Source organism: Tympanuchus pallidicinctus, unplaced genomic scaffold, assembly GCF_026119805.1.
Source record: "Tympanuchus pallidicinctus isolate F22 unplaced genomic scaffold, pur_lepc_1.0 scaffold12, whole genome shotgun sequence".
NCBI lineage: Eukaryota > Metazoa > Chordata > Aves > Galliformes > Phasianidae > Tympanuchus > Tympanuchus pallidicinctus.
In genome coordinates, this window is record NW_026294637.1 from 6,374,424 (window position 1) to 6,396,827 (window position 22,404).

At 46.1% G+C, this 22,404-nt stretch overlaps 1 protein-coding gene across 2 annotated transcripts in view; it reads left to right on the forward strand.

The window, feature by feature from the left end:
• Positions 1-20,109, forward strand: part of AKAP13 (A-kinase anchoring protein 13) — a 70,305-nt gene extending 50,196 nt beyond the window's left edge. For both annotated transcript variants that reach the window (XM_052672159.1, XM_052672160.1), the window contains 17 exons: positions 166-278; positions 731-877; positions 1,473-1,723; positions 2,357-2,482; positions 2,590-2,707; positions 3,225-3,473; positions 4,797-4,873; positions 6,222-6,403; positions 6,488-6,570; positions 6,911-7,090; positions 7,713-7,877; positions 9,667-9,737; positions 10,238-10,282; positions 11,180-11,230; positions 11,730-12,179; positions 13,659-13,971; positions 14,789-20,109. In XM_052672159.1, the coding sequence (XP_052528119.1) occupies positions 166-278; positions 731-877; positions 1,473-1,723; positions 2,357-2,482; positions 2,590-2,707; positions 3,225-3,473; positions 4,797-4,873; positions 6,222-6,403; positions 6,488-6,570; positions 6,911-7,090; positions 7,713-7,877; positions 9,667-9,737; positions 10,238-10,282; positions 11,180-11,230; positions 11,730-12,179; positions 13,659-13,971; positions 14,789-14,838 (2,671 nt within the window). In that variant the 3' untranslated portion in view covers positions 14,839-20,109. The remainder of the gene's footprint in view (positions 1-165; positions 279-730; positions 878-1,472; positions 1,724-2,356; positions 2,483-2,589; positions 2,708-3,224; positions 3,474-4,796; positions 4,874-6,221; positions 6,404-6,487; positions 6,571-6,910; positions 7,091-7,712; positions 7,878-9,666; positions 9,738-10,237; positions 10,283-11,179; positions 11,231-11,729; positions 12,180-13,658; positions 13,972-14,788) is intronic.
• Positions 20,110-22,404: the final 2,295 nt, after the last annotated feature.

The following is a 22,404-nucleotide window of genomic DNA, read 5'->3' on the forward strand; positions in this document are numbered from 1 at the left end:
CTCCAATAACAATGAGGATGGGAAGTGACAGTGTAAAATGGAAAGCAATGAAAAACAGTTACCCAAGCCATAAAACCTGAGGTGTGATTCTGTAGAGAAGAAGCGCTGTCATTTAGAGCTGCAGGTCTGGTTGTAAACAATATCCTGTCTTCTGTTCTTTTTCAGGGTTGGGAATGATGACAGCTTAATACACACTTGGAAATTTCTGTCACAGTCCACAGACTCTTTACATAAAATTAGCCGGGTGAATGAATCCACTGAATCATTAGTTGATGAAGGTAAGACATCCCATGGCACTTACAGCAGGAGGAAGGTCTGTGCTGCTTTCCGAAAATAGAAAATCCAGTTTGACATTTCAATTTGAGTTTTTCTTTTTAATGGACAATTAAAGTGCATTTAATGTAAAGTTACTGTGATAACTTTAAAAAAAAAAAAAGGTACCACACAGTAATTTCTTATTGAATTGTGGGAAAACATTTAGAAGCTTTCAGTTACAGTTGAGTTACTTGGAATTGAGCTTGAAGGCAAACATTTCCACTTTTGTTTTGTTCCTCTGGCCTGTTCATACAGCCACATACAGAACATGCCTTTTTATACTGGTATGAGGCTTTTTGTTGTGGAGACAGAGAAGATTTGCCATTTGCAATGCCATGTTGCATTGATGGATGTAATGCCTGTAGTGTTCGGCAGCAGTACCTGCAGCAGTTCACATGTGTGTTGCTTTGTGAAGGTGCAGACATGAATGAAGGGCAGCTGATGGGAGACCTGGAACTAGATTCCAAGCAGCTGGAGGCAGAGTCCTGGAGCCAAGCAGTGGACAGCCTGTTCCTACAGCAGCAAAACAAGGATGTTGTCAAACGGCAAGACGTAATTTATGGTGAGACGTGCATGGATGTTCATTGTTCACTTGTTTTAGGTGGTTTCTTGATATATCCACGTGCATGTATGTAAGAAACCTTATGTCAGTGAATAGGAACTGGATTCCTCAGTAGCCAAAGTGTCATTCTTGAAATTCTTAGAAACAATGTGTACTTTGAAAGCTTTGTCTTTCTGCCTTTCACTTAACCTGGAAGCCATAAAAAATAAATAGAGAACACCTCTTCCTTTTTGTCTGCTGATGATGTTTAAATTCAGTTACAGCACAGCAGCTAGGTAGCAAGTCCTCTGCACCCTGATACAAAATCCATCCTGCATGACAGAAATTAATAATGATGAGTTTGACAGTGAAATGCAGGAAGAAGTAACAGTACTCAAGGTTCACACCTGCTTGTGGCTCTATATTTTGACTCCTCTGCCCCAAATTTCTGCCACAAGCAAAGACATTAGTTGATATTTTAAACACCTGATGTGGGATTTTCTGAAACCACTTAGAGAAGCCCAATTAGCTTGCTTGGAAGAGCTTCCTAATGACAGTTTTTCATCATACTGTGCACCCAAGTTCTCTACCATGACCTTGTCTTAATCCTATGCAGAGCTCATGCAGACAGAAATGCATCATGTCCGCACCCTGAAGATAATGAACGACGTATACAGTGCAGGGATGCTACAGGAGCTGCAGTACGATCAGCAAGTTGTGGACAAGATCTTTCCCTGCCTGGAGAACTTGCTGCACATACACAGTCAGTTCTTCCAGCGGATTCTGGAAAGGAAGAAGGAGTCATTGGCAGACAAAAGTGAAAAGAACTTTGTTATCAAGAGGATTGGTGACATCCTGGTGAATCAGGTAAGCTGTGGATAATAATTGCACTTCTGAAAGCGTAGCTGGAAGCCAAGTGCTCCTGAGTTCTCACTCCTCCCTGCCTCCTATTTATACGTGTTAGGCAGCTGTACCTGCTGGCACCTGTAGACGCAGACAAAAATCTCTACCTCTGTTTTTTAAGCACTTTTTGCTCTTTCGGAGGAAGGTGTAATGATGAAAATTCATTTTGTTTATACTGTGGGAGAGAGAAGCATTTGCTAACAGAGGCACCACATGGTTTGACCCATAGCCAGGAGGGAAGGCAGTAGCCTCAATGAAATGTGTGCAGCGTGTTTCTTGGCTGATGTACAGAGAAGATATTTAACTTAGGGTGGGTTCTTGTACTTTTCTTTATGTTTTCTCCCATTCTCCTTTTTTCTAACTTGCTCTCTTTTGCCTTGTAAACTCTGTTGAGGTGCAGTCCCAGATTTTGTGCTAAGTGTGAATGCAGTGAAGCCACAGACTCTGCTCGTTACTTTCTAGAGATTTAATTTCTTGGCTTAGGGAGCTTTGTACTAATTTGTTTTCATAAAACTCTTCTGAAAGACTGACAGGAGCTGTTGGGATGTTACACCAGGAGCTCAGTGGAGATTGGATCTTTAATCTCTTGTCTTGCAGTTCTCCGGAGAGAACGCTGAGAGAATGAAGAAGACATACGGCAAATTCTGCGGGCACCACAATGAGGCAGTAAATTACTTTAAAGATCTGCACTCAAAGGACAAACGTTTCCAGGCTTTTGTCAAGGTAGGACCTGGTGGAAGAGAAACAGTCAATGGGGAAAAAAAATATTTCCTTCCTGTGCTCCGTTGAGTTTTGTGTTACAAATTGAACTTTTCATCTTTGTTTCTTAGAAAAAAATGAGTTCCTCCCTGGTGAGACGTCTTGGGATTTCTGAATGTATCTTGTTGGTAACACAGAGAATCACAAAGTACCCAGTTCTTTTACAGAGGATACTGCAGTACACCGCAGGTAGGGGCCAGTTCTTTCCTAAGCATGCATTTGTTCATGCAGTGTGCGTTTCCAGGACCCTTTTTTTCATTGATTTTCTTAGAATTGCAGTCTAATCCAATCACTGTGTCACCCTGATATAATGGGGTAACCAGATTTCATCTCTCTGTTTAGTGTTAGTTGACCAGGTGCCTTGCTTTCACTGACATAGTCTATCTCTAGCTAATTACAGAGCCAGCACGCTCAGATTCCAGAGTCTTCCAGCTTAGTTTTTTTTTTATAACAGCTGAAATATGTGGTTAGTTTGCTTGTTTCATATCTACTGTCTTCAAGTATATTGGAACAGCTCCCAGCCTCAGCTGTATATGTGAAAGGTTTTGTGAAGCTCTCCTTAGGAGGGAAAGATGCAACCTGTTGTGAAAATATTAAACAGTTATAATACAGGAATCTGAGAGGGAGAAGGGGAAGGAAGTAAAGGGAAAACAGAGATGTCCACGAGGATAAAGTGAGATGGAAATCTTTCTCTTTCTGTTCAAAGAAAATGAAGTGGAACATGAAGACTTGACTCAGTCATTAAACCTTGTTAAAGATGTGATTGCTGCAGTCAATAGCAAAGTCAGTAACTATGAAAAGAAAATGCGCCTTGATGAGATTTACAACCGGACAGACAGCAAGTCCATCATGAGGATGAAAAGTGGTCAGATGTTTGCAAGAGAGGACTTGAGACACCGGAAGCTCATCCGAGACGGGCCTGTGTCACTGAAAAATGCAGCCGGACGGCTGAAAGGTAATGCTTCCCTCTCCAGGCACAGGATTGCTCCTCAGACTGGTATCTCCAGTACTTATTCTGCTCTGAGAGCCTTTGATAGCAATTTCAAATCGGGTATGATTGATTTTGACGTTTTGGAAACAGGAAGTTTATGTTTGTTTTCCAAGCTCCCAAATTCATTAATGACTTCATAAGGTGGATCAAACAAGTTATGCTGCTGTTGTGAAATACTGTGATAAGCACAGGCTGCATTTGTATTTGTAAGTCACAGAAATGCCTACTTCTATAGGGCAAGTTCCCAGCAAAAGCAGGTCCTATAGATCCCAGTAGGTGAGCAGGTGGTTCTGATCCTTTGGCTATTTTGTGGTACTTTAGATGGAACAGAGAGAAATCTGGGAAGAACTTTTTCTTGCTTTTTTTCAGCATTTCCCCTCTTGTAGAGTGCACAGAACATATGGTGATAGGAAAGAATGGAGTCTGATGCTGATTTCTGCAGACCTCCTAGGGCTTTGAGTTCATTTTGCAGCTTTGATTAAAATTTGGTGGTTCTTTTATCCAAAACAGATCCTGTCTGCCTAAAGCAGAATGGAAGGAATTACCGTGGGATGATTTCACTTTTTGGTTTGCTTCCTGTCTGTCACAAGATTTCCCAAGTACACAGTACAAAAACTCTTTGTACTGAGGGATATGGGTGGGGTATTATACTTGGTACTTACTGTGCAGCTTTATGCTATGTCATTAGGAGACTTGGAAGGCTGTACATGTACTTTGGGAAATGTCTGTATTCTGATTTAAATCCTCTCAATTGCTTGATGCTGTGCTTCCTTCTCCCAAGAAATAAAGGTCCTGCATTTCAAGCTGGGCTCTGTTAGCTCCCCTCAGAGTTAGCCAGGGTTTTATTTGCCTGTGAGCAGTGCTAGTGGTGCCTCCTGAAGTCACTGTTTCCTGGAAAGAAACTGCAGCTGACAAATGTTGCTGTTGCACAACAATTTGCACTCCCCAAACTACTCTTTGAAAAAGACATAAAGCCCCCAACTTCCTGTGCCGATATGTTGCTCGTGGGCTGGAATATTGACTGCTTGAGAAAACAATTCTGTTCTGTGTCTCCAGTTCTTGCTGCTATGCCATGTCCTATCTGTGGGCAATTTGTGGCTGGAAAGCAGCCCTCCCACCCAGGGGTGTTCCCAGGGCAGCTCTGCACTACATGGCCCTTCCAGCATCTAACCAGGAGTTGATCCCAGACCAGCCCTTGTGCTTCGCCAGTGTTATTAAAAGATAAAATTGCTTAGGAGTGTGCTGTGTGGTTATTCAGCACATATTTGTATATTTTTCCTTTTGCAGAAGTCCAGGCTATTCTCCTCTCTGACATGCTCGTATTCCTTCAGGAGAAGGACCAGAAATATGTCTTTGCCTCACTGGTAAGGTTTCAATCTTTTCTTCTCCTTTGCTTTTCTGTGTGAGGGTCCCTTGGCGTGTGTTATGCAGTAAAGCCAGCTGCTGCCTGCTAAACAACTTCATTTTCCTGCTTAGAACATTTCTGTTTGTTGGGCAAGCTCTGTTTTTTCAATTGGAAAACATGTCATTGTTCCACACCTCCCCCTGGTGATTTCTGCAGTGCCTTGGCACTGCTGATAATTGGCCTTTAAAATCCTCCCGCCACTCCACACACGTTCTCCTTTTCATTTTGTGCAAGCTGAAGCCATGAGCTGGGGGGAAGGGGAGTAATGGGATAAGGCAAACGTTGTAAAAACAAACCTTAGCAGAAGATGGTGTTCTCATATATTATGAAATGCTATGATGGGGTAGGGAACACCACTGCAGTAAATTCAGCAGAGCAGCGTACAGATAAATGTCAGAAGAATGCAGTTGTTATGCACCAAACCAAAACTGTCACTCTTGAATGCAGTCTCCTAAAGGTTAAGACACATTGATCTTTATAGAAAGAGGTAGTCTGGGAGCTAACTAGGTCTGTTAAGACTACCTTGCAGACACCGTTTAGAGTGGCTAAGCCTCGTGTCCTTTTGGCCCTTGAAATATTTTGGAAGTTGATAATCTGTTATTCCAGTTCCACTGGGGCTCTACACAGAGGGAGCTGATTTGCACAGAAGTGCTGCTAGTGATTCCTGCCAAGTCACCCAAGTGTAGCATCCTGGAAAGTGCACAAAGGCACCCACACAGCAGCAATGGGATATTTTAACCCAGGCAGGCTGTTTACACAGAGACTGTAGCACACAGTGAGCACCGTCTTATCTACAAGTCTTGTCCATCGCAGGAGTCCACTGTGAGCTTCTGAGAACAGGCAGGTTTTTGTGAGATGTGAAAATAAGGTGTTATTCTCTCCTAGGGTGAGACTGTGAAGGTAATATGTGTGAAGCAGCTGCTAGCAAGCTTCACTGCATTTAAGGGGCTGTAATATTAATGACAGATTCAAGAGTGTGGGCAGGAGGAGATGAGATCAAAGGTCTTCTGGGGATAGAGCAAAAATATGGTAGTTTTCAAAACCCCAAACTCCGTTTTAAATTACTTCCTTGTTGAAATGGACCGAAGTGAAATTGGTCTTCCTGCAGGAATAATGGAAGAAAGCAAACCCTTCTCTGTTTTGTGACCCCAGCAAAATGCTTATTTTAATTAGCCAACAGCTTCAAAAAATATTTATTTTTTAAATACTGCCCGAGTGTGTTGGTTGCACTGGCAGTGGGCCGTTTAGAATGCCAGTTCGTTGTGAGGTAATTTGGCCCCTCCTCGGCCGTTTCTTTCCAACTGAAGGACCAGAAATCCACGGTGATCTCTCTGAAGAAGCTCATCGTACGGGAGGTGGCTCATGAAGAGAAGGGTTTGTTCCTGATCAGCATGGGTGTGAAAGATCCCGAAATGGTGGAAGTGCATGCCAGCTCCAAAGAAGAGCGCAACGGCTGGATGCAGATCATTCAAGACACAATAAGTACCATGTAAGCTACCAAGCTGCTTTGGAAGGGTGAGTGATGCACATGATCACGTTCTGATGGTTACTGAGACGTGTCTCTTTCATGCAGGGATAAGGATGAGGATGAAGGAGTCCCTTGTGAGTCTGAATTTGAAAAGAAATTGTCAGACACAAGAATCAGAGCGCTGAAAGGTAAGGAACTGCCAAGGACAGAGCTTGAAAAAAGTTTTCAGAAGTTTACAGCAATTGTTGCAGTGGATTTTGTTGGCCCTTTCCCTTGTGCACAGTTGAAGTTTTTCAGGGGAATGAGGGTCCTGCATCCAGCAAATGGTTGCAGTCCTTGTTTGTACCTCACCTTGTTTACAGCTCAGTGCTTTGTGCCTGCTGCATGCAGTTGCTGTGCAAGATTGCAAGGGGCAGAGCTGTGTCACCGCGTTCCACTAGATGGGGCCAGTATCTCAGGAGTAGCTCTCCTTCCTTCCCAAAGCTTTTGTTTTCAATCTTCATTCCTGTTTTCTGCTCACCCCCACAGAACAACTTCAGCAGAAGGACAGACAGATCTTCCTCTTGCTGGAGGAAAAGGCCAAAATCTTCAGTGACCTGGCAGACTCCTCTATGCAAGAGGACATGCCGGGTTCCAGACTGCTCTTCAGAGCCAACACTGAAGAAGCACCAAAAGGAGAAGCCATTATGAAAACTGCAATAAATGAAGGTGAGCAAGTCAGCGTGGCACTAAACAGCGCTCTCACCTTCAGTGAATCCCTTGGTTCTCAAGCACAGTGTTTACAGGGGCAGCCTATTTGTTCCCAGTGAATGAATAACAGCATAGATAAACAGATACTGCTACTCATGGTGTGTCAGGGACAGATACTGAGGATCAGGAAAGGAAGCAGATATTGATGGCTGTTGAAAGAAGGCACAAAAGAAGTCTCAGCACAGAGAACAATCCTGTGTTGAATCTGAGGTCAGGGACAGCCCAAGATTTCATCCTTGTCTGAAATGCAGACCTTGCTGTCTTTCACCGTGCCTTGGACTCAGCAAGGTTTGGGGGGACTCCAATTCCTGCAGGTATTCAGGGTGTCTGCAAGGAGCAAGTGATCTGCTGGCAAATGCGAGGTTGAATGAAAACTCACACAACTTTTCAGTCTGTGTTTTGGAAAGAGTGAAAATTATTAAATGCTGTTGTGAGTTTTTGCAAGGGAGACACATATTGTTGTGTCACTGTAGAAACATTTCTTTTTTTAGTATAGAGAAACACATGAAGATAGAGGTGGAAATAGCTCAGAAGCCTGAGGTGGTCTGTAATAGACAGATTGCTGATTTTATCTTCCCAGTGGAACTGCTGCAAGAGCTGGTGAACAGGAATCTGGGCAGCACCCTTATGCAGCAACTCAGCAGTGCTGCCATTGACGAAGAGGGAGGAGTTGGCCCCATCTCTCTTCCTAAAAGGGCAGAAACTTTTGGAGGATTCGACAGTCACCAGATGAATGCCTCCAAGGGTAAGTAGTGACGTGCTCCCATAGCAGCATTTGTTAATGATATTTCATGTCATCCTGTCCTGTTCCTTCTAAAGGACTTGAGCAGATGGTCTGTTTAGATTACTCTTCTGCAATGCTAGTAGGTAGATTAAATATCAGATTAGGAAAAAAGGTACAGGTGAAATAGTAGCTGAGAACTTGTGGCTATGTGAGGATTGAACTTTTCGCTCCTGTCTCACTATTTTCTCTCTAAATCATCTTTCCTGCTTTACTTACGTGCTACACGCAAACATTTGGCTTCATTAAAAGTACCTTCTTCGTGTTCTTCTGCCCGCAGTTCTGTTCTTCATCCTTCAGTTGCCTTCCAGCAGGAGACCAGTGCTGTTGCCTTTACGAATGATGATGGCACTGCTGTGCCAAGCACCTTCCTCTGTCTGTGCTCCCTGTGCATTTGATTTCCACACACAACTGCGTGTGTTATTCCTGCAATTTAATCTCTCTCAAGCAAATGACTGAATATTCATTTCGGCTGCGGAGTTGGCATCTTCCCAATGCTCTCTTTCTTTCCCCTAGTCATCAGAAACTTCCCTGTCCTCAAATTCCTTTCTCTGTGGTCTCTCTCATGCTCCCAGTACAGCCAGTTTTGCTGCGCTAGTGTCTGTCTCAGCGTTGGGATGTTGGACCCCGTCTGACCTTCTGCATTAAAGGAGCAGTGTTAGCTGCAGACAGTCAGACATGAGAACTATGTAGAGATTTTCCCGGCTATTGGAAAGCTGCAAAGCTCTCAACAGGCCTTGTCATCATCATGACAAATATATTCATGCTGAGGGCTGGAGGGGGTTGGTTGTTCGGGGCTGGGCCTCTTTCTGTTGTAGTGATGAATGAATGGCACAACCTCAGGCTGTTCATTGCCCAGCACTCTCCCCCCTCCTTGCTTTCTTTTGCTTGTTTTTTGTTTGATGTGTGATTTTTTTTTTAATATTTTTTCCCCTAGAAACACCATCTTTTGAATTAGATTGTAGTTCAATAGTTAGAGGATCTTGGGAGATGTTAGGAAAATAAAGCATGGCCTGTTTATTCAGCTGTGGAAGGTCCCACGATGAGTTGCAGCAAAAAAAAAGGTCTGTTAGGAGAGTGAGGGTCAGTCTTAAGTAGCAAAGTCTGCCTCAGAAAGGTAGTGAGAAAATGGGTCTGTGATGGCTGCAGCCCTCCTGGCCCCATGAGTCAATTCAGTGCTTGGGAGCAGTGATAGGAGCCATGCAGGGAGAAGCTAGACAGAGATGTCCAGTATCCCTTTGAAGATAGAGGTTTCTGATGACTAAGACTACTGAGGAATTGTTAACATAAAATCACACAGCAGTATTGCACAGCAGTCTAACCCAGCTGTAAATTACATTTGGACAGAGAGGCACTGAAACTGTGCCTGCAATAATACACTCTGAGATGATATTGCTATTTTTCTCCATCTGCTTTTGTTCTGCCTCATGACTTGTTAGTAAATGTAAATGTGGGTGGGTTTTTTTGGTGGTTTTTTTTTTTTTGCAGAAAGCACTTTGGGGGCTAGACAGAGCACAAGGGAAAGGTGTATGTTGAATTTATCAGAACATTGTTTGAAACCAAAGTCAGCCTTTGTCTGAATTCACACAGTGAGTGCATAAAGGAAGCAAACACATCTGGTTGAAGTGCAGAGAGCTCTGTGGCCCTTCATGTGATACATCCCAGCTGTCTGTATGAAATCTCAGATACTGGCAAGTTCATCTGTGGCTTAAAACGTTGAATAACCAGTGTCAATGCTGGCTTCTTGCTTTAGGTGGAGCGAAGGATGAAGGCGACGATGCTCAGGACCTACGGAGAACAGAGTCAGATGGTGTTTTAAAGAAGGTATTGCACCATTTATCTATGGGGCTGCTCTGAGTTCAAGAAGATGACAATTCAGGTCTTGAAAAAGGCCTGAATTTGTTGGCAAGGAGCTGTATCCTAATAATATAAAATCAAATTGGAAGTATGGAGTCCAAAACACCACTGCAGTTAAAATCCTGACTTGAGAAGCATTTAAAATCAATGGTATTCCTTTATGGCAGAGGCTTTGCCTTCTGTCTGCAGAACAGCTGGAGTGTTATTTTGCATCATTATTAAAATGACAGGGTCACACGGAGCCTTGCACCTATTCTTCCTGGGGATCGATTCATCACATAACTCCAAATGATACCTAATTAATGTGTGATTTGATGTCATTCTAACTCACCTGAAAACATACATGAATCGTCCCAGAATCGAACGTGGAGAGGAGGGGGGTTAATGCATCTGTCGTTAGTTCAGCTTCACAACACGTTTGTTACGATTTCTCATTTGTCCTCATATTAAGTGTGATCTTTTCACAGGCTGGAAATGCTAACCTGATGTTCATACTGAAAAGGAACAGCGAGGTAAGAATCGATTCTGTTGCTGTTTTCTTCGTTTAAGTGATAAGTGAATTTGTCTCAATAGGTGATAATGTAAAAGAAAAGACATTACTTTAGCTGGAGCACACATGGGCTTTTAAGTACATTCAGCTGAACCCACTGTGTCGTTTATTTGTTTAACCTTGGATGTTCAGACAGGGAATTTGCTAATTGTCATCTGCTTGCCAGCGGGATGATATGTGCTGATTATAGGCATCAGGGGTTAATTACCACTAGGATGTGCAGGACTGTATTTATTGTGCATCTGCAGACAGAGGGAGTTTAATTTTATGTTGCAGGTGCAGTGATTTGGGGCAATTAGATTTCTATTCTCCCTTTGATACACATTCATAACTCCAATTAGCATTAAAGTCAGAATGAGAAGCTGTTCTCTTAACACTGGCTATAGCACCAATATTGCAAACACCACTGTGTTTTCCTCTTATTCTGTGTTTTTTTTCTTCTTCAATAGGTGGATAACTGAGATTCAGAGAATTTTTTAGCTGGGCTAAACATATGTTTTGGGCTAGAGCATTACTCCAAAGTGTCTTGCTCTTGGCTACATGGCAGTGCACCAAGTGTTTGCATGGGATCCTGTTTTCTGTTTTCTGGGATCCTTCCTTAGTGTACTTGCTATATTTCTGTGTCTGCTGTGCTACAGTTTTCCTGTAAAACGATTTGTGTGGGTCTGCCAGGGTGAAAGAGGGCTGTGTACCAGGGAATGATAGAACTGTTGCAGGTGATGAGTGAGAAAAACAGAAGGTACAGAGGGGCAGCCATGCGGGTTGGACTCACCAGAGGGTCACAGTGGAAAAGGAAGTTGCTTTATTACTTCCCTAGCACCACGTGATGTCTAATAACAGTGCTTTTGTTTTCTTGCAGCAGGTCCTTCAAAGTGTTACCAGCCTCTGTAAGCTGCTCAATGCTCTGCAGGTATGTTGCCCTCTCATTCTGGTTCCATACGCTGCTTGCCCACACCATGGAATGAGCTCACCCAGGAGCCTTCTCCTCTCTAGGCTGAACAAGACCAACTCCTTCAGTCTGCTCCAACCCTCTGAGCATCTTCATGGCTTCTTCTAAACCCGCTCTAGCAGCTCCACACCTTTCTTGTGTTGTGTGCCCTAGGCCTGGACACAGTCCAGAAGCCCTTCCTCTTCCCCACTCCTGCATGGCCCAATACCCTGCAGCAGATTTGTGTTCAGCCTCTCAGCACAGCAGCAGTAATCAGCTGCTGCCTGGCACGCTGCTTCCATTTGGGAAGCTGCAGGTGGATGTTTAGACCTCGACCGGCAGAGCTGCCACTACGGCATCCTCAGCTGAATGCTAAACATGGTAGAAAAAGGTGCAGTTTGGTGGTGCCCTGATTGCTCAGATGTGGAGCTGCTCCTCCTGGAGTGGGCCCTGCAGTGATGTCTCCCTCCTTCCCTCCCAGGGCGTTGTCCTACAGCAGGACACCTACATCGAGGGCCAGAAGCTGGCCTTGAGTGAGAGGGCCCTGTCCCGAGGCTTCTTCCGCCCAGCCTCGCTGCTGGAGCAGGAGAAGCAGCGCAACCTGGAGAAGCAGCGCCAGGAACTCGCCAACCTGAAGAAGCAACAGGCTCAGCACCAGGAGGAGAAGAAGAGGGCAGAGAAGGAGTGTGAAGCACGGGAGAAGAAGCTGGCGGAGCTGGAAATCCAACTGGCCAAGAGAGAGGAGGAGATCCAGAAAGGGTGGCAGGAGCTGGAGTGCAGGCGGGATGAGCTGCGACAGTTGAAAGCCTCCTACCAGCTTGAAATGGAGAAACTTCTCAGTAAGCAGAAGCAGCTGGATAAGGAGTGGGAGCAACTCAAGAAGGACATGGAGCGACAACCTCAAATGTGGTTGGAGCATGATGACAACCAGGTAAATGCTGGCAGCAGGCAGGCTCTCACAAGGAGCTGTGCTCTGCTGGGAGCTCCCAGTCGGCTGCCTGCCCTAAGGCACCAACTGCCTGGCTTTAGCCCAGCCCGGGGTATGCAGGGCCTGAGCTTAAAGCTGGCTCTTTCCTTACACCTCAAAAGACATTGAAGCATTGCTGCTGAGCTCTTCCTGCTTCCTTGTGCCTCTGTTTGGCAGAGGCATGTGGGGAGGATGTGCTGGAATGTCTGAAGTGTTGCCTTCTACATTGACTCCACATGGGTTTGGCTTTGTGGCGCATTGAGGCAGCTGAGGATTTGTTCTCAGGAACAGCCCAAATGTTGCTGCTTACTTTGACATAGAGTGGCCCTGTGAATGTCTTTCTGTTTGCAGACTGTGGGCTTAAGTCTGCCTCCACAAGCATTATCTAGCAGAGACAAGTGTTGTCCCTGTCCTAAAGGGGCCAGACATCTGCAGTCCAGACGTGGTCCAAAGGGCACTTGCACTGGTGTGAGAAGCTTCTGGTGTAGGACTGTCCAGAGCTAAAAAGCACAGATCTTGTTCTGTGCTGTGCATTTTTTAGCATGCTGGGGAGAGCATGCATCAGTTTGCAAAACATGGGCTGAGTTTGAACTTTAAGCCAGATGTTGAACGTTTGTTTGTTTATAACTCCCTGATTTTGAATGCAATTTGCTTAGAGCTGTAACAAAATTAGCTTGTAAATGCTGGATTGCGGAACTGAAATTATTTTGGGTGCCTGAATGGACTAATTGCGGAGCTCAGCAGTAAACTCTGTAAAGCAAATCACCCAGGGAGTGCTTACTCCTTCCCAGCCCAGCCCTGGTCAGGCCAGGAGCACACAGCGCAGCTTCCTCAGCATCCATGGCGCACGGGTGCTATGGGAGAGGCTGAGAGGTAAAGTAACTGAGGGCTCAGGATCAAGGGAAGGAAGCTCCTTCTCATGCAGGCATCTCACTGACAGTTCAGAGCTATTAATAGAGGGCTCGGCGAGGCTTTGTTGAGCTGTTGTTTTGATCTTCCCTTTGAATGCGAGGGCTCAATTATACCCTGAGACAGACGTTAAGAAAAATCAGGGAAATGTTTTGCTTTCATCTTTCTCTTGGGAAGGCTTCCTTTGCCACATGCCTGGCTGGTGCTGCATGCTGCCCGGAGAGGCACGCTCCTCTTGGCCTGCTGCCACTGTCTGTGTGCACTCACAGCTCTGGGTGAGTCGTGGTATCGAGATCTTAGAGAATGTTTGCCCTTGGTTTGTTGATTTTACATGTGGGAGTAAAAGATACTGGAGCGGTACTCTGTATGCGTCGCCTGTCTTACACAGAAAGGGCTTTGCCTGCATGGCTGTGCTTTGTAGCTGCTGAATGAGTGATGGTCTCTGTGAGTGGTCTTGGAAACATCTTTTCTCTCTCCACATTCTCCACTACCCTCTTCTGTGCACCAGTGAAACTTGTTTCTTTTCTTTTATAGGTGTCAAATCGACATGAGAAACTTGCCAGGGTTTGCTCCCAGTCCAGCCTCGAAGGCACCTCCGTGCAGAAGAGCCCCTCATTTCCTAAGCAAGGGCACTCTGATGCAGAACTGTCTGTCTCCCCCAAAAGGAACAATCTTTCAAGGACACACAAAGAGAAAAGCACTTCCCATTTGCTTAGCACAACAAACCTGACTAACAAGGCAGCTGAGGAACAGCCCCAGATGCCTACTCGCCTCTTCAGTTTATCCAAACCAAAGGAAAAGAAGGAAAAGAAGAAGAAGGGCAGGGGACATCGCTCCCAGGAATCTGGTGAGTGTCAGGAGGTCGCAGATGTGTTTTTAGGGTCAGTAAGCTGGAATTCCCTTTCAGCCAGTGAACCTGTGGAAGCTATTTGGCCTTGAACGGAGATGGTAACAGAGAAGGACAGAGAAGATCAGGTCTGACGAGTGAAATTCCCAGCTTCAACTGACCTCCTCTACAGCCGCTGGGGTTGTCAGAGGGACATGTTGCCTCTCTTCTCCTTCCCTTCCATGTCCTATTCTGAGCAGCTTCCACAAGCTGGCTTCTCTCTGTGTTTTTCAGCTTGCTCTGCCTCAGAAGGGATGCTTTCATGCTTTCAGAGCCTGCATGGAATCTTCCGGTCTGCCTCGAGACCCTCCGGCAGCACTGCTGACATTTATAGTTCTGATCTAGTTTGTAAGCAATCCCTCCAACCCTTCCCATGCACTCTCCCTTTCCCCAAGCTGGTCTGCCTTGTCTATTGATCTAAAAACTAAATGTGGCTTTTTTTTTACTCCCCCTCCCCCCCCCCCGCCCCAGTGTTTCATCCCCATAGCACTCTGTTCTGCACTTCAGACTCTTGCCTATACACAAGTTGATCTCAGGCTTTCAGGTGACCAGCTGATACATCTTAATTCATTCATGTTTTCCAGCTCATGTCCAGGAAATTCAGCAGTTTTCCCAATGGCTGTAATTTCCTGTAGCTCACTGGGAACTCAACATCTTTCAAGGTCCCCAGAGGATTGGGCAGAGAAACAGGGTTTCCACGTATCTGAAGGGAGTCCTGCTCTGCTTGCTGTATCGCTGTATCCCCATAGTGATTCCCACTTGTTTCTTTTCTCCTCAGATTCTCATTCATCAGAAGCACCTCCAGAGGGTGAGGAGATCTTCTGCTGAGTGGGGACGGCTCCGTCGGTCACTCTCAGCTTTCATACAGCGGACATCTCCCTGCCCGACCCACAGCACAGTGCTGGTGCCTGCACCTGACAAACATCTGGAGGTTTTCATTAAAACGTTCTGCAAGTTTATAAAGTGGTGGGAAAGAGCCTCTTTCCTTGGGTTTGCGTGAGTTGTCACCGCAGAGGCTTCCCACACAGCAAGTGGTACCATCTCCCTGTGCAAACCTGGATTCAGGTCGGTTGGGACGGATGTTTGCAGTCTGTGGTACTGCTAAGGGATGAGAGAACATAGCCTTAAGGGGTCTGTGCCTTCATGTTCCCCTTTTCTGGGGAAGGTAACCAAAACCAAGCATTCAGAAAAAGATTAGGACTCTACAAATGGTGCGTACACACTGGCATATATAGATATACTGTACATACCCATCTCTGTATCTATGTATCCTCTGGGATATGCTTAGGTCTGTACAGCCAAGCTTAGCTCGGCCCGTGGGGATAGGTGATGCCTTTCAGGGAGCATTTGGATATCAAATATCTTGTCCTACTGCCCCAGCTGTAACGCCACTGACCCGCACGCCCCTTGGTGCTCATGGTGTGGATGCTGGCTTTCAGCAAGGCACTGCACACCGGGGAAGAGTAATGGTGTTCAAAAGAAAAAAATACAGGAAACAAATAAAATTGAAGCTCTCCAAAGAGATTTATGGGGGGTGGAGGAGTTACATGTCAAACTGTTTCCAGAATCAAGCAGAACTTGGAGTATATTTAAAGTGATGCAGAAAATTGAAACTGGGAGGTTTGGAAGGCAACCCTAGGAAGCCAGGAGAGAAGGTCATCAAGTAGGAAGAACGCTAAGCAGCTTTTCTTTAAGCACTCTCTTGGAGCTACAGCTCACTCCTTCCCGTAAAGATTTGTATTGCCAGGATCTATTTCTCCAGTTGTTTGACATCCCTTCAGGCAAGCCTGATGGCTTATGGGAAAGGTGGCTGGAAATCTGCTTTGAGGGACATTGGTTCTGTTATTTGTGCTTTCTTTCCTCCACTCTATGTTACTGCTAGGTTTCTCTTCCTCTGGACTTTGTCAGCTTCTCCAGCTTGTTTCTAAGGCAGAAACACCAGCAGTTTCAGAGCACATCGGTGAGGTAGGTCAGAGCAGAGAGAACTCTGAGGAGGCAGCTCTTCAGACCCATGCCTCTGCAGCATTGTGCTCTTGTTTCTGGGCAGAAAAATGTATTCACGTGGACAGAACCACTGTGCAGCAGATCCAAAAGCTGGCATGCCAGGTGCACGTCCTATGCTGTGTGAGCACATCTGTGTCACCCTCAGCAGAAGGGGAAGGTTTGAGGACAGCTCTCAATGCAGTATCATAGTCATTTCAGCTGGAAAAGACCTCTAGCATCATCAAGCTCAATTGTTCACCTAGCACTGCCAAGTCTGCCTCTAAAGAAGCACGTGCCAACAGTGAGGTGTTTATACAGCTGTGGAGTATAGCAGGGAAGAGCAGTGCAGCAAGCCACTTCTGTTCCTTGCACGATTGTTCCAAACCCTCTGAGATCAATTGGCCGAGTGGATCTGTGATCTGTGAATAGTGATAGGACGTTATCAGCTCCAAAATAACTCAAGGGTTTGCTCCGAGTTGGAAGCTGCTGAGTGCATTTCCTTTCCTACCAGTTTTGCTTTAATGAAAAAAAAACAAAACCACACAACACCACAGTTCTTTAGTTGCACTGTTGTTTGATTTAGCTTCTCCCAAGCTAGGAACACACAGCAGTTTTCAGAGTTGGGTGCTGATGCAGATGGGCAGCGCTGCAGGTGAGAGGGATGCTCTGATGGTCTGTGCAGGAGCCCTAAGAGCCACCTGCTTGCTATTGAAGCTCTCTGAACTGCTGAGATAAAATTAAAAAAAAAAAAAAAAAAAAAAAGGAAGAAAGGAAAAGGGTTGAGATTTTATTTTTATTTTGCTTTTTTTTTAATGTTATTTGGTGCTCATTCTTAATTGCAAGCGGGGCTTGCAAAATTATTTATCTTTCTGTTTATTTGAAAGAGGTTTTTTTTTCTTAAAGAAGTTTACTTGGTTGTATTTTTTTATTTTGCTTTTGTTTGGGGATTTGGGGGTGGTTTGGTTTTTTTCTTCCCTTTTTTTTTTTTTTTTTGCTCCCCGTTTTGTTTTTATTTTCTTACCAAAAGATTGGTAAACCCAACGTTCTGATTCCCTGGTTCCTACCCAACTGGGGGGTGGGCAGTGCTGTGCCCAGAGCTGCGTGATTTCAATTGAGAGCTTTCTGTAAGGCAGAGCATCTTCAGGCCAGAAAAGTCTGGGAAGAGAATTGGTGACTTCAGACAAGAGTCCTGTCTGCTCTCTTCTTGGGTTAAATATTTTCCTTGGGTTTTCTCATGCTTCGTGGAGGCAAAGGGAGAGCAAAACACCACAGGGTCCTGCAGTGCTGTGAGGGCCTGGGTGGATCTGGGCAGCTCCTCTTGGCTGGAAGTGTTGGTGTTGTCTTCTCAACAAGAATAGCACCCACAGAGCAGGTTAGCTTCTGCTCCACTGTTTGCATGGCTGGGAAAACACATGTGCCAAGCTGAAGTTTTTGGAAACCAAACCAGTGCCTGGCTCATTTAGTGTTGTATAAACAGAGATCGGGTCCTCGATGTTTCTGAGCATTCCCTCGAGTCTGTAACGGCCTTTGCCAGTCTGAGCTTTTCTTCTCATCCCTGTGTCTTTTCCCCAGCAGTGCCTGAAGTCACAAAGCAGGGGAGTGTCCTGTAGCTCTGAGAAGGGCCTCAGTAGGGAGACCCGGAGCAGCAGGGCTGAGTCTGCCTGGTTTCAGTCCCTCTTCTGACCTGTGCAACCCAAAATGAGCACCCAGGGCCCTCGCAGAAAATAGTGTTTGCTTCATGATTTCTAAAGGCCCATTTGTCAAAGATGCTGTGGGTTTGAATCAGAACTATCCTGAAGGGAAATACTGCACATCAAAGCTGTTTGTGTCTGACATCGCAGCGGGCAGAGCTTTGTCACTGGAGGATGTACATTGCTACATGACTCACTTTATTTGGATTGAAGCCTTTACTCCCACACAGCTTCTTCCTTCTGTTACCTATCGGAAGGTGAGGACTTGTTTTTACCTCTTCAGCCTTTGGTTTTTTTCCCACTCAGGTTTTCTTTGGAAATGCCTGGCGTAGGTTCTCAGAGTCTGATTCCTGCTCTGATCCCTGCAGGTTGCTTAATGTTGTCTGCTAGACTACAGTCCCAGTTTTACAGCACCTTTTCCCAACCTTAAAATCATGTTTGCTTCAGATCCAGGCCTGGCACCCATCCTGCAGGTGCTGAGGTGTCTTTCCTCCAACCCAACCTGATGCCAGGTCTGGTTCCCAGAGCCTCGATCCCACTCAGAGAGCCAAACCTCCTCATCCCATGAGGCATTCCTGGGGCATAGAACAGTTCTGGCACTGTCTCAGATGAAGTACAAAGGTGGTCATTATCAGCTGGGAGCACCAGGAGACTCCGGGAGCAGGGAGCAGCTGTAGGCGTAGGACTTGGTGCAGGTGTGTGGGGTTTGCCTTAGTTTCTCTTAAATGATGTGATCATCTTAGCATGTGACTTTCTCTCAGTGTGATGCCTTAAAGCACTTTAAATGGAACTGGTCGTGTCACTTTTCAGTTTGGTTAAGTGGAGACAATCAGCTGTGTAATTGCTTTCCCCTCGGCATGCCCAGCACAGCCCAAGCTGCACAGCAGTGTTACCAGCACCGGCCTGCCTTGTTTTGGGGGGGGGGGGACAAAAGGCCAAGCGTTTTGTATCATTATTAGACCAAAGTGGATGTGAATGTGACTACGGTCCCACCACAGGCAGGGTGAGCCCTTTCCCCACAGGAGAGCCCAGCAGCCATTTGCTCATGGAGCCCCCTTGGCCTCACACCATGGCACTTAGGAGCAGGCATCAGGAGTGGAGCAGTTGGCTTCTGATGGCCTGGCTGTGTCACCCTGTATGACCTCATGCTACCACCATCCTCCTCCTCCTCCTCCTCCTCTTGGAGTTTGACTACTGCTGAGAAGCAATGCCATGAGCTTGAGCGGGTTTGTACACAGGAAGAGCATCTGTAGAGCCTAAAGTCTTTGCACCTTCCTTGCTGCATGAGGATATCTCAAAGCTGTTAGCAAAAGGCCCGAACCCAGCCCTTCCCATTGCCACCAGGTCAGGAGAGGTTCATCAGGTGCCAAACGCCAAGGAAGCTGTGTAGGGTGTCTGACACAAGGGAGGAATGGGCAGGGGGCACAGGAGAGAGCATCTGCTCAAATCCAACAAAACATTCCTTGTTAACCAGAACTCTGGAAGTTATTCTGCCTGCTGGTCAGGTTTGGGAATTCAACATAATTTAAGGCACCCTTTTAAAGAGAAAAAAAACCAACCCTCCCCTACTGCTCCTAACTCTTGCGTCGCTTGTCAGAAGGGGCAGCAATCAGCGATGAGTTCTTGATCCGACGATGCAGCTAAGTTTTAAAGATAGGTGAGCTGAACTGGACGCACCTCTGGCTCCTGGGCACGGGAAGCGCAGCGTCGGCTCCCGGCCCACCTGCATTTTGGGGCTCGATGCCTTTCCTTCCACACGCATTTCACTGACACTGATGCTTTGCCCAAATATATTCTGCTTCCTTCGCTTGGGGGGTTGGGGGGCAGGATGACGTTCACTGCTTGGCCTACAGCCGTGAGCTTTGTATGTATTTAAGCTGTCTATAGGTATCAATCATTTCCATGCTCTGAAGTATTTTATTGTTCTATCGATATTAAACGGTGAGTCAAAACAAAAATAATCTGACATCCAGTTCAGTTCGCCTATGGTTAAAGTTTAGCCTGGTGTTTGTCTTGTACTAATATGGAATGCACTTGAGTAATGCCCGGAGCGTTAGGGGGTGTATTACAGCAACCCCATATACCTCTGCCTTTGGTTTGTTTCTTTGAAAAAAAAAAAAAAGAGAGATAAAAAATATGCTTTGCATTTTCATGTTGAACCCATTAAAAAATTAATTAAAAAAAAAAAGTTTAAAAAAAAAGGAATTTTTTAAAAAAGAGGGTAAAACCTAATTGCTGTATGTTAATTTGTAATTATGTAAAAAGTGAGCAGGTTATTGACTGTGTAAAATTCTTCAGTTTTCCTGTAACTTGCCAGAAACCATTAGGTTTTGTAACGAGCTTTTATTTATCTTCCTTTTTAGTTATCAGCATCAACCTCTTGTAAAGTCATTTTTCCTCTAAATAAATTTGATTTTAAGTCTGAGTTTTCCTACCTGGTTTCTTCCCACCCCTTTGGTATTCCTGTTGTTGACTTTGTGGCATGGGGGGGCAAAGCAATAGCTGCAGCCCTACCTGTAATTGAATGTTTGCATGGCTTTTATCACCAGGGTTCCACCATGCATCCCTTGGACTCTTTATTGTTCTCCTCTTTGAAGATTTACAGTCTGCTTAAGGGTCGTAGTGATGTTCAGCTCTTTCACCCGCTCTTTTTCATCCTTTTACAAGAAGATGAATTGTCACAGCCATTATCTCAACCACTTCAGCTCCCAGGCAGGCTCCTGGCACCGAGATAACTGGCAGGTGGTGGCTGCAGGTGCTCTTATGCCCTGTATTTTATGTCACCCACTGAAATGACGGCTTATCTCAGTCAAAACCTGGGTAACTCTGGTCCCAGGGCGTTTTATCTCATTTGGCTGAGAACTGGAGATGCTGCCTCACACTGTGGAGGGAACGCTGTAGGCCAGAAGAGCTGGTTCTTACCAGGCACTGGGAAATGCCAGCCCCCCTCCAACACCCCATAGGCCAGCAGCGTGCTGCGTTTCCCCCCACATCACTTCTCTGTTGCTTGTGCTGTGTATAAAACCCGCCTGGTGTTTGTGCCCCAGAGTGTGCCTGCTGCCATGGAGCTCAGAGCCTGACAGCTCCCAGGGCGTGGGATGGGAGATGAAAGGGCTCTCCTGTACCTCCAAGCCTGATCACAGTCCTCCTTTTATTCGCATTCCCATTCATCCCCACTCACCTATTTACCGAAGCATTTTAAGAGTTCTTTCTCCTGTTTAAGAGTTCTCTCCTCCCCCTCATCCCCACACTTTGGGTGTCTCCAGAACCCCCACCTAAAGGTGACTCTGCCCTTAGGAGCAGGGGGTACTCTGGGGGCACGCACCCCTGCACCAGGCAGGAGTCACCCCGAGCCCTTGCACTGGTGCTCTGAATGCAGCAGCACTGATAGACCCGGCTGCTGCTATGCCATGAGCATCAGTCACAGGAGGAGGAAGAGCACATTTACTATGTGTGATTTATAATCGGGAAAAAACAACAGTTTTGCTGCAGAGCCTGCTGGGCAGTATGGGTGGAGTTGACTGCAAGCCACATGGGCAGCTTATTTTAGACAATTCTTGAGCATCACCTCTTCCTTTTGCTCTTTCCGTGCGTCCTCTTTGCTGCCCTTGCTGATTCAGTCCTGGCATGGGCTGCAAACTGGAGGGCTGGGAGGGCACAGGTGCGAGCTGGGCTGGAGCTTGCAGACAGGCTTCTCATTCATGGAAGCTTTATGAAGAGAAGGGAAGACAAACCCTCATTAATTCACTGACTGAACTGCCTTGTGATCAGATGCAAGGTGAACGGTAAAGGGATGAGTTAGCTTTGCCATTGAAGGCACCTGGGTTTTGTTAATTAGTTAGAGGGATGTTAAACGCTGCAAAGTGTTGATTTGTTTAGGGTTTGAATGTGTTTCAATTAAGGAGAAGATAATACTCGACATTAGCTGCTGGTACAAGAGATGTTGCTTTGACCTTTTTAATCTACGTGTGCAAGAATAACGCAGCACTGGAGCAGTACTGAGATCAGAGCACTCATGAAGCCTTTGCTGACCATAGCTGCTGGTGCCCATCCCTCTGCCTACCTTTCATCGAAGAATCAGTTCCTACCAGCTGCATCTTCCCATCCAGGCTGGTGAGCCTAATTAGGCAGGACTTCATTTAGAGCGGTGAGTCATTAGCGGAGCCCTGTGGGAAAGCTCAGTGAGCTCAGGAGTGCCCTGGCCTTGTAGGGAGCAGCGTGGGCAGAGGAGGGAGCTGGACCCACAAGGCTTGGGAATCATCTACCTGTCTGAGTGCATGTGTCTGATCAGCTGTTCCTCCAGTGACCCAGAAGAGAGTAACTGGTGTTTATGCAGCTCTCTGCATCTGCAGCAAGCCCAGCACCAGCCCCAGGCTGCCAGAAATTCCGTGGTACCGACTGCCCATGGCACTTCGAAGGCAGGAGGATCCTACAGTGTTTGCTCTAAACAAAGGATGTCAGGAGGGATGAAAGGACAAATGGGACCCGTCCTCTGGAACCAGTTCCCCACCAGCATCTGGAGGTGGGCGCAGACGTACACAGAAGGTTCCTTGTGTGGGATGCAGACACTGGCGGTGCAGCTCACGTCAGGGAGAGGGAAGTGAGATGTGCAGGCACTGACAGCGTGAAAGCCAGGCTTTCTTCCACTTAATTGGATTTGTTATTCAACTGAGATACAATGAATGGCTTGGGTGGGCTCCAAGCTCACGATTTCAGTTAG